We start from the raw sequence: 11,686 nt of genomic DNA on the forward strand, positions 1-11,686 counted from the left end.
TATTTTCAAAATAGAAGTTTGAGACAGTAATGCTGAAGTGGAGTTTTTGAGGCTTTGTGCATTATTATAAATGACCCCACACTGTCAGTGTATACCATATTGTACATATTATAAGTATACTTTACTATAATTTGTCGTACGTTTTTAAATGAAAAGATCACTTGATTATGCAACAAGAAGTACATTTTGTAAATTCATGCTGCTAAGCCTTTTATTGTGAAATTGTTGCGTTTGCGGATACGGAAGTGACATTCTGTGTGGTACATTATTGTTAAATTTGTATTTATCTTTCTGATATCAACCAGCCTTCTCAAATCGTATAAAATAATTTAAGATATAAAAGGTACACTATTGTTTAGCAAACAGGGATAAATTCCCTCAACCGTGGTGTGTATTTATCAATTTAGTGTTTTGACTGTCTTTGTTTACCTATCAGTATTTTTAGGCTGATGATGCTGGGGCTATAGTTAGCTTGCTTACTGCTTTATAAACGGCTACTACGATAGCTAGTTAGTAACCTGTCTGGAAACGCCAGGATGCTGAGCCTGTGGCGTTGAAGCTGGCGGTTGTGGAAACCGCCCCAAATCCCATATAAGCCGCACTTGAATGTCTTTTCAAATTCATTTTTATTTAATAATGAAAGTGATGACGTTGAAAAGAAAATGAATATAGCCAATAATCTGATTAATACAATCCCTGGCTGCAGTTAATATGATGGCTATATGCATGGCCATTGGGTTCCAAAACCATAACTGAAGTAGGTTTGTTGATCAATCATGTCGAATCTTTATAAAAATTCGCCTCTTTACAGGTGTTTTAGTCATGGCCTCCAAACGGAGAAGGGCTACGTCCCCCTCCAGTAGTGTGAGCGGAGGGGACTTTGACGACGGCCAGCCTTCATCCTTAGTGACTTCAGTGGGACGCAAAAGGAGAAGAACTTCAAACATTCCTACGGTGGATCCCGTAGGTTCTTTCTGTTACTAAGCTTCTTAAGTAAAACATATAGTAATGTAATCTATAGAAGGTCAACCTTATGTTTGGCATAATTTGTATTCTCACGTAATGAACAGTATGTTATCTAGTATTTTTACGTAATTTGAATGCTTGTGAACAGATTGCTGTCTGCCATGAACTGTACAACACAATAAGAGACTATAAGGATGACCAGGGTCGGATGTTATGTGAGCTGTTCATACGAGCGCCTAAGAGAAGGTACAGAAGGCATATTATCTACTATATCATTTCTATAGTTTCTTCGTCATTTTGAAACAATATTTGACCTGTTGCTCTCCACAGAAATCAACCTGACTACTACCACGTTGTGTCCCAGCCCATCGACATGATGAAGCTCCAGCAGAAGCTGAAGATGGAGGAGTACGATGATGTGGAGCAGCTTACTGCTGACTTCCAGCTCCTCTTCAACAACGCAAAGACATATTACAAGGTACACACAGTTGTGAAGGGACTGACTCGTAGGTAGCCAACAAAACAATGGAATAACAACATTGAGTCGGGCGGTTCAGCGGTTAGGGCATCGGACTAGTAATCAGAAGGTCGCTGGTTTGATTCCCGGCCATAGTAAATGACGTTGTGTCCTTGGGCAAGGCACTTCACCCTACTTACCTCGGGGGGAATGTCCCTGTACTTACTGTAACTCTGGATAAGAGCGTCTGCTAAATGTAATGTAAATGTAACATGGAACACCATTTTCAGGCAATGCACTAACTGTTTTCCTTGCCTGTGAGTGACAGTTCCCGAGAAATCACTTTTGCTTGGTCTTGAACAAACAGTCGCGAGTTTATGATGTGTTCTATTCCTGCAGCCTGAGACTCCTGAGTACAGGGCGGCCTGTAAGCTGTGGGACCTCTACCTGCGCACCAAGAACGAGTTTGTCCAGCGAGGGGATTATGATGAAGAAGATGAGGACGGAGACGACGCACAAGACCACCCGGGAGGTTCAAATGAGGATGAGGTGATCGTTGGATCTGGGACACACGGGACTGAAGCAGAGTTTGTAGCTGGAGCAGCTTAAGTTGAGTGTAATTGTGTTTGACCTGCAGAGCGCCCCCACATGCCTGAAAGAGGTACTGGAGCAGCTGCTTGATGCTGTGGTGTCCTACACAGAGCCCACGGGACGACTCGTCAGCGAGCTGTTCCACAAACTGCCCTCAAAAGTAGTAAGAACCATTCTGTCTGTCCTACTCAATCTGCATGTTTGACTGAGCTTCCTCTCAAGTTTTGATGAGTGTTCTGCTTATGACAGCAATACCCAGACTATTACGCCATTATAAAGGATCCAATAGACCTGAAAATCATCGCCCAGAGGATTCAGGTTTGTTTCCGTGGATAATTACTTATGTTTTACCACACATTGATTTAGTTAACGGTGAAAATTGGATCAAAGTCCTTGAAGCTTGAAGTGATCAGACTGTGTTTTAGGCACATTTGATTTCAAACGCGTTTATGAACTAATCGCTTACATAGTTGCCGTTTCTCAGATGGGCCTCTACAGAAGCGTTAACGCCATGGGGAAAGACATAGATCTCCTGGTAAAGAACGCCAAAACATACAATGAGCCTGGGTCGCAAGTTTTCAAGGTAAGCTTGCGTGATTGGTACAGAGTCTTTAATAAGAACGTCATTCTTGATTGATGCCACTTCAGGTCAAACTGATCATTATATTCATCATATATTTCAGGATGCCAATAATATCAAAAAGATTTTTGCTCAACGAAAGGCTGAGATGGAGCATGCAGAACCAGTCAAATCCAGCATTCGCATCAGGTAGCCTCATAGTGGGAATATTAAAGGACATGACCTTACACCGAGTCCTTACACCATCTGTAACATCTGTGTGTGTGTCAGGAACAGAAGGTGTACCCAGGGAGACCGCCTCTCAGCCATTACCATGGCTCTTCAGTATGAGAGTGATGAGGATGGGATACTTTCTGGTAAGTCTCATTTGTCTGTCCTTGTTTCTTTACAATGGAAATTGCCATTGGATCGTCATTGGAAGAAAATCTCAGCTAAAGATGGTTTTCTCAGATGACATATCTTTCTGGTCTGTCTGTGACTTTCGCAGGGTCTGTTCACTATGACGAGGTGGAGTCGGAAGCAGAGAGCCTTCACTCCAACATAGACATAGCTAACCCCATTTTTCAGCTGTACGAAGCCGTGCGCGGAGCCCGCAACAGCCAGGGCCAGCTTATCTCAGAGCCCTTCCTCCAGCTGCCCTCCAGAAAGGACTACCCTGACTACTACCAGCAGATCAGCCAGCCCACCTGCCTGCTCCAGATCAGGTAGGGCCACTCTCATCTGTCCAGGACTGGTATGGATCAGTATGGATCAGTTATGGTTTTATAGGCATGTTAGTATATATCAGATGATTGAATCGTTAAATCAGGTGAGGTTAAATATTTACAAATTCTGATCGTCCCATATTGTTATTGATATTGGCTATAATTGCACTACCACATGGATTGTACAGGACATATCTCTATCTCCTCCTTCTTCAAACATGAGAGCCCCCTCTTGCCCCACAGGAACAAGATGAAGAACAGCGAGTACGAGAGCGTGGAGCACATAGACACCGACCTCTCGCTGATGTTTGAGAACGCCAAACGCTACAACGTGCCCCATTCCTCCATCTACAAGCGAGCGCTTAAACTACAGCACATTCAGCAGGTCAGTCGTGGTCCGCGACACCTGAAATGGGTGGAAAAGGGGGGAAAAACAGCTCGGCTGTACAGGACTCAAGAGAGTTTTAATAATTTTGTGTGTGTGTGTCGACTTGTCATTTAGCTGAAGAGAAAGGAACTGTTAGGGAGAGAGGACGATGACGGTGACAGCATGCTCTCCTCCACCATGTCCGACACCAGCAGCACCAAGAGGAAGAGGTACGTATCCACGACGACGACACAATCATCCGTCAGGACAGCCTGAGACCCTCACACCTCCCATATCACTTCCAGCCACAAGAAGAACACCAAGAAGAACCGCATGAAGACGCTCTACTCCTCTGTGATCGAAGCCCGCGAGATGGGCACTGGCAGGAGGCTGTGTGACCTCTTCATGGTCAAGCCCTCCAAGAAGGACTACCCCGACTACTACAAGATCATCCTGGAGCCCATGGACCTGAGGATCATCGACCACAACATTCGCTCCGACAAGTACCTGAGCGAGGATTCCATGGTGGAGGACCTGAAGCTCATGTTCCGCAACGCACGACACTACAACGAGGAGGGCTCCCAGGTGAGCGGTCCAATCAGAACACCAGATTGCGTTTACGTTTACTTTGTCAGTCGTGAGAGTGATAGAGGTCCTCACAGTACATTGGACCTCAGTGCTCCTGTCCACTTATGTTGGTCTTGGTTCAGGTGTACAATGACGCAGACATCCTGGAGAAGTTGCTGAAGGACAAGTGGAGAGAACTGGGCCCCCTGCTGGATGAGGACGATATGATCTCGCCCAAACTTAAAATCAGTACGTTGCCGTTTGTTATTCCCGCATCATTCATTCATCCATTCATGTCTTTGCAGCCTCTACATACTGGACATACCGCGTTACATGTTGATTGAAGGTAACTGAAAGGCACAAGTGTTGGAACGCACGCGCACACACTCACACGGCCAGACGTCTGCCCTTGTCTTCCAGGAAAGAGCAGCCTCACCTTAAAGAAGTCCAAGTACCTGACCCCTCTGCAGCAGAAGCTCAGCGAGCTCTACGAGGCCGTCAAGAACTTCACCGACAAGCGCGGCCGCCGCCTCAGCACCATCTTCCTGCGCCTGCCGTCGCGGGCCGAGCTGCCCGACTACTACGTGGCCATCAAGAAGCCGGTGGACATGGAGAAGGTCAAGAGCCACATGCTGGCCAACAAGTACCAGGACGTGGATGCGCTGGTGGAAGACCTGGTCCTGATGTTCAACAACGCCTGCACCTACAACGAGCCCGAGTCGCTCATCTACCGCGACGCCCTGATGCTCCACCGGGTGCTGCTGGAGACGCGGCGCGACCTGGAGGGCGGCGAGGACGCCCACGTGCCCGACGTGGCCCGCCTCATCCAGGAGCTCGTCCGCAGCCTCTTCGTCTCCGTGCTCGGCCATCAGGACGACGAGGGCCGCTGCTATAGCGATTCGCTGGCCGAGATCCCGGCCGTGGATCCCGCCAACCCCGACAAGCCGGCGCTCAACTTTGAGATCATCAGGGCCAACGTGGACCGGGGGCGCTACAAGAGGCTGGACGTGTTCCAGGATCACATGTTTGAGGTGCTGGAGAAGGCCAGGCGCATGCACCGGTATGGGGAGGCCATTTTCTTTCGTGGTGTTCTTGGTTAATGTAGACAAAAAGAACAAAAAGTTGAGGGAGCAAAATGTTTTGTTCTGAGTTTTGGGTTTGTCAAAAGCCTTGTTATGACGTCACCTGCCCCGCCCACAGGACGGACTCCGAGATCTTCGAGGACGCCGTGGAGTTGCAGCAGTTCTTCACACGCATCCGAGACGAGCTGTGCAAGAACGGTGAGATCCTGCTGTCCCCCGCCCTCAGCTACACCTCCAAACACCTGCACAGCGACGTGGAGAAGGAGAAGAAGGAGAAGCTGCCCAAGGAGATGGAGGAGGACAAGGTCAAGAGAGAGGAGGAGAAAAAAGGTATGCCACCGTCTATTCTTTTAATTTTTATTTCACCTTTATTTAACCAGGCAGGCAGAATCATTTGTGTCCTAGAAAATTCTAAATTAAGTGACTTCACACGCAATCCAGAACATCAAACTGGTTTGAACGATAACCGTCCTAAATAATGTCCTAATCCAGACTGCAGAATACAAGTGATGTGACCGTATAGTGGTGTGGATCCCCACAGAGGCTGAGAAGAGTGGGGAGCCTGCAGCCGGACCGTGGCACTCAGGCCTGCAGCGCACCTACAGCCAGGACTGCAGCTTCAAGGACAGCATGTACCACGTGGGAGACTATGTCTATGTGGAACCTGCAGAGCCCAACCTCCAGCCTCACATCGTCTGCATAGAGCGTCTGTGGCAGGACGACGCAGGTCGGTTCCCTCCCGACTCGCTGATCCTCAGGCAGCCATGTTTTGCTAATGCTAGCGTAGCTCGTTTGAGAGCTCTTTGGTCTTGAATGGGCTAGCTATGATGCTATCCCCCTAGTCCCTCCTAGAAGCTCACCCTAGACCTGTATGAGTGTCTGCCGTACAACCGTAGCTATACTGATATCATCCTGGCTTCATAGCAGTATGGGCTTTAGCTAGCCAGCTATGGTTGTTGCTATTGCTTATCACATTGTGTTTCCAATGTCACAGGTGAGAAATGGCTTTATGGTTGCTGGTTCTACAGACCAAATGAAACATTCCATCTTGCTACACGCAAGTTCTTGGAGAAGGAGGTGTTCAAAAGTGACTACTACAACAAAGTTCCTGTCAACAAAATTCTGGGCAAATGTGTGGTCATGTTTGTGAAGGTGAGGCATTTGGCCAATTCTGTCATCCTGAGGTGCCTGCTACAGAACATCTGAAAATCCTAGTTTGATGTTAAACGTTTTGGTAACTTTCAGGAGTACTTCAAACTTCACCCCGACGGCTTCAGAGCAGAAGATGTATACGTCTGTGAATCCCGTTACTCCGCCAAAACCAAGTCCTTCAAAAAGATCAAGATGTGGACCATGCCTGTGAGCTCTGTGAGGTTTGCCCCTCGTGACATCCCGTTGCCTGTAGTTCGTGTTGCCTCTATGTTTGCCCCAAAACACGAAGACGAGAAGCCTTCTGAGATAGCAGAGGAGGAGGGCAAGAGTGCAGATGCGGTCGTGGATAAGGTGAGTTCCATTTGGAGAAAGATTCATAGATTCATAGATTAATTGTGCTCAATCCAGCAATATTATTCTAACGCCAGGGAAACGGGACAGAAAAAGGGTATGTATAGTACAAACGAGTAAATATTGTATGTGTGTGTATATATGTATACTACATATTTATAATGTAAATATTTGTGCATGATTAAGCATGTGTACTACTTATTTCACTTATTCTTATTAAACGTTCTACTGTTGATGAATAACCTGAAGTGAATACGTGTGATTGGTTGTGCAGGAGAGGGAGGACGTGTCCATGGACATGACCAATGGGGAGCCGGGCTGCCAGTACTACGAGCAACTGTGCTACAACGACTCCTGGCTCAAAGTGGGGGACTGCGTCTACATACGCTCCCATGGACTAGTGCGCCACCGTGTGGGCAGGTAATGTCAATACACATTGATTGCTGGGAAAAAAGTCTGAAGCACATTGGTGTCAAACTCTATGGTTGTTTCTCTTGAGCAGGATCGAGAAGATGTGGGTGCGGGATGGGTCAGCCTACTTCTTTGGGCCCATCTTCATCCACCCAGAGGAGACGGAACATGAGCCCACCAAGATGTTCTATAAGAAGGAAGTGTTCCTTAGCAACCTGGAGGAGGCGTGCCCCATGACCTGCATCATAGGTAGAGTCACACGCTTTGGGGATGATGTAGATCTGCAATTGTATTTTTTTTTTTATATCCTGTCTCTTTCTATACATAATGTACTGTATATATATACAGTAGTAATAATGTACATATTCATTGAAAACAATGATGTCCAAACTCAACGTATCTAAACCTCACAGGAAAGTGCGCAGTGTCCTCCTTCAAGGACTACCTGTCGTGCCGGCCGACCGAAGTCCCCGAGGAGGACGTGCTGCTGTGTGAGAGCCGCTACATCGAGACGGACAAGCAGATGAAGAAGTTCAAGGGCCTGAAGCGCTTCTCCCCCTCTGGGAAAGTGGTGGAGGATGAGATCTACTATTTTCGGTGAGAAGCCTCACCGTGATGAGGGGTCATCATTTGGGGAGGTCGGAAATTGTGTGTGTTTCAAATCAAAAAGTGATTTGTGAATGACTAACTGACTGATTGAAAATAAGATATCATTTTTTATATTATTATGATTGTTGAAAGATGATTTCTCAGGTGTAAACCTCGACTTCACTCTCCCCCCTGATCCGCCCCGACAGGAAGTTGATCGTGCCCCAGAAGGAGCCGTCTCCTCTGCTGGACAGGAAGATCGAGGAGCTGGAGGCCAAGTTTGCCGACATGACGGACGAGGAGCTGGAAGACCTGGGGGAGGACGAGGGGGACCTGGGGGACGCGTCCCTGCCACACATCCAGACCCCCCTGTCCAGCGAGATGGACATCATGCCGTATACCCCCCCGCAGGTTAGTGGAGTAGGATACTGCACGCGCTCTGTTCAACCCATATCTAGACCAAACCCTAACCCGTCCAAATAAAACAGTCTAGTGTTAAACTGTTTTATTTGTAATTACTGTGCTTATTATGTTTGTTTATTCTATGTGAAACTCTGTTGTATGTGTCTTATTGCTATGTTGTATCTTGGCCAGGTTGCAGTTGTAAATGAGAACTTGTTCTCAACTAGCCTACCTGGCTAAATAAAGGTGAAATAAAATAAAAATAAAATATCACTTCAGACCATATTGCAGCCCACACTCAGTCTAGTGAGTTGGGGTGTGTTGCGAAATAAGTGTTTCGTTTCAGCATGCTGACGCTCGTGATCTTTGACTACCAACTACTAAAAACTCTTGCGAGGAACATCTCGTGTCGTTTGGTAGTGTTGATGGACTTTCAGCTCCGCAATCATCCGTTGTGTCCAATTGTCCGCCATGTGGTCGCCGCCCGTCTCTGGTTCCAGTCGACCCCAAAGTCCATGAAAGGCTTGTCCAAGAAGGAGGGCTCCAAGAGGAAGATCAACATGAGCGGCTACATCCTGTTCAGCAGCGAGATGCGAGCGGTCATCAAGGCCCGCCACCCGGACTTCTCTTTCGGGGAGCTGAGTCGCCTCGTGGGGACCGAGTGGAGGAACTTGGAGGCTCCCAAGAAGGCCGAGTACGAGGGTGAGAGCCGGACGGGCTAGGGTTTGGTCTAGAGCTTCAGGTGGGGGGATTTCCTTTAGCAGGAATTTCCTGCTTTATGATAGTCAGACGGCTGAGCGGTTAGATTCCCGGCCGTGCCAAATGACGTTGTGTCCTTGGGCAAGGAACTTCACCCTACTTGCCTCGGGGGAATGTCCCTGTACTTACTGTAAGTCGCTCTGGATAAGAGTGTCTGTTAAATGACGTCATGTAAATTATAAATTGTACACCGTTGGCCCTAAGCCACGTTTAACCCAATAAAAGGCCTCCACGTCTCCGGAGACCACATTTGGATTGCGAGATCTCGTTTCTAAACTGTTCGTATTGTAGGATGCGGTCGGTCGGTCAGTAAGCGTGTTTTTTTTGCAGAGCGGGCAGCCAAAGTAGCGGAGCAGCAGGAGCGAGAGAGGGCAGCCCAGCAGCAGGCTTCCCCAAGAGCAGGTACCCCAGTAGGGGCGCTGATGGGGGTGGTGCCCCCCCCGACCCCCATGGGGATGCTTAATCCCAGCATGACGCCTGTGTCAGGTAACCCCTCGCAGACGAGGACGCTGGAATAAGAAGCTCAACTGCTAGCATGCCCTTTTCATTTGCTCACGCCTCCTCCACCTTTCGACTCCTTCGGGGTGTAATCCTCTTATGTCCGTGCATTACCCCCCCCGTCTCATGACTTAAGCATTTCACGTCGTCTGCGTCATCGTGATAGGCTGCTTGTGAAGATTAAGACGTACTTGTCAACGACGTGCATGCTCACGTTTCCTCATCTCTGTGTAATTGCCTTAGCCGATTTGTATTGTCTGTGTTGTTCTGCTTGTAGCGCTAAATATAGACATGAATGCATGCTGTCTAACTACCGCATGACTTCTGTCACTGTAGTTGCATGGTTAACGTGTGGCGTCACGGCCCGCTCCTCTGCTGATAAAGGCATGATGGGTGCATACAGGCCCCGCGCCATGCCCCTGCAGTGCTCTGGTAACGGCATGGTACTTGGCATGCCACCACATCACATGGGGGCGCCTGTTATACCCCACCATCTCCTGCCGCCGTGGATGCCCACGTTCCCTTGCATGCCATACCAGGGTAAGCGCAACGTTCCCCTCGGCCGCCGGCCCATGCAGTTGCTTCCTTTCCTTTCTCTCTTAATTTGCTGGAGGGGCTACCTGTACAGTGGGCTGAGGTCCCTCGGTGATGAGGTCACAGTGGTTCACCTGAGGCTTGGCTTTATCGTTAGCTTGCTGATATGATGTCTTTGGGAACTCAATGTTTCTTTCTACGACACAGTGCGACGGCTTTGCTGTATCTAACCCTAAGAGACCTCTGACAAACTTAGCCTTTCAGTGTAGATCATTGGTATGGAGAGGATTTCCAAATGCCCATGCCACTGCACTCTTAAATCTAATCTTGGGCATTAGCATACTGATTTGTCTTAATACAAGAATTACTACTACCCAATCCCACGAGAAGGGTAGCGGCTTATGCTAAGAAGTCTATGTAACTGTCTATGCTGGATGCCTCCCAACAGGTGTCAATGTCATGGCTGGGGCTCCTGGAGGGGGGAATCCCTACGGAGGACAGGTAACCTCAGAGTTACTCCGATGATGTGTTAAACGGCACCTGAGGAAAGACAAACGATGACTCTACTATGAGTTTGAGTGTCACAGCTCATGGCAGCTCTTTGTCTTCAGATGGGCCTGGTCGGTGCAGGGCAGCAGGCCCCACCACCGTACCCAGGACAGGGCCAGGTGGGCCAGCCAGCCATCCAGCAGCCCTCCACACCCATGTTTGTGTCCCCACCGCCCAAACCCCAGCGCCTGCTGCACTCCGAGGCCTACCTGAAATACATCGAAGGACTCAAAGCAGACTCCTCCACCATCAGCAAATGGGACCAAACCCTCTCTGGTAAGTTTTCCTCCGTGACAGGGATCTTAGTCCCTAGAAAATCGAGCTCAAACGGGGATCTTCTTGTCTAACGTGAGTACACTGTGGATGTTTGTTCCCCCCCCCCGACATGCATGTGTGTATTAGATTGCTGAGATGGGGGACATGGTAGTATGTATTTGTGTGTGAATCATGTGTTGTGTGTGAATCATGTGTTGTGTGTGTGCACGCTTGAGTAGCTCGGAAGAAAGACGTCCGCCTGACTCGAGAGCAGGAGAGCAGACTGCCGTCACACTGGCTAAAGAGCAAGGGCGCCCACAACACGATGGCAGATGCACTGTGGCGACTCCGAGACCTGATGCTGCGGGACACCCTGAACATCCGCCAGACCTACAACCTGTAGGTCCATACCTCTGCACCCGAGCCTCCTCGCCTTACACTGTCAGACAGGAAAGGTTGAAAGCTCGCAAAAACTAAACTAAAAAGCGTCATTGAATGTTTATTGTGTTACGTTAGTGAGTGTTGTTGTTATGGCACAAAAAAAAGATGTTTGGATTTGTTGGAATGTTCAAAAAAGTGTGCGAAGTTTGTTCAAGCTGTTTCGTATTTGTATTTTAAATGTATTGTTCCAAGTGCATTATTGTATTGATAGTAATGAACAGTGTTTTCATACAAAATTACTAGCATAGACAGCATCTTGATTACATTTCATTGTGTTTTGTGGTACTGTAAGTCTATTAGAATTCAAAATCTAACAGAATTCAAGATCTAGCATCTGACAGAAAAGGCACTTATCACAATTTCAAGTTCTATTTTCATAAATATTGATGAACGTGTGTTGATTAATAAATTCCCAGTGTGCATTTGGGGCGT

At 47.9% G+C, this 11,686-nt stretch overlaps 1 protein-coding gene across 4 annotated transcripts; it reads left to right on the forward strand.

Moving 5' to 3' along the window:
- The first annotated feature begins 238 nt into the window (after nt 1–238).
- Nucleotides 239–11,681, forward strand: LOC146273203 (protein polybromo-1-like). Of its 4 annotated transcripts, none has more exons than XM_084704646.1 (30): nt 239–343; nt 812–963; nt 1,115–1,212; nt 1,297–1,444; nt 1,823–1,972; nt 2,061–2,177; nt 2,264–2,332; nt 2,499–2,597; nt 2,698–2,783; nt 2,865–2,950; nt 3,082–3,298; nt 3,542–3,683; nt 3,801–3,895; nt 3,971–4,250; nt 4,376–4,481; nt 4,653–5,292; nt 5,433–5,644; nt 5,856–6,041; nt 6,309–6,466; nt 6,560–6,817; nt 7,092–7,237; nt 7,320–7,477; nt 7,642–7,825; nt 8,026–8,227; nt 8,719–8,920; nt 9,308–9,463; nt 9,812–10,015; nt 10,458–10,510; nt 10,621–10,834; nt 11,053–11,681. In XM_084704646.1, the coding sequence occupies exons 2-30, from the start codon at nt 823–825 to the stop codon at nt 11,214–11,216; spliced, it is 4,971 nt and encodes a 1,656-aa protein (XP_084560772.1). In that variant the 5' UTR covers nt 239–343; nt 812–822; the 3' UTR covers nt 11,217–11,681. The 4 variants fall into 4 exon arrangements, with proteins under 4 accessions (XP_084560772.1, XP_084560774.1, XP_084560773.1 ...); XM_084704648.1 differs by having other exon boundaries at nt 2,871–2,950; XM_084704647.1 differs by having other exon boundaries at nt 2,061–2,174.
- The last annotated feature ends 5 nt before the right edge of the window (nt 11,682–11,686 follow it).

The sequence above is a fragment of the Hypomesus nipponensis genome, chromosome 9 (assembly GCF_054491055.1).
Source record: "Hypomesus nipponensis isolate SF chromosome 9, ASM5449105v1, whole genome shotgun sequence".
Lineage (NCBI taxonomy): Eukaryota > Metazoa > Chordata > Actinopteri > Osmeriformes > Osmeridae > Hypomesus > Hypomesus nipponensis.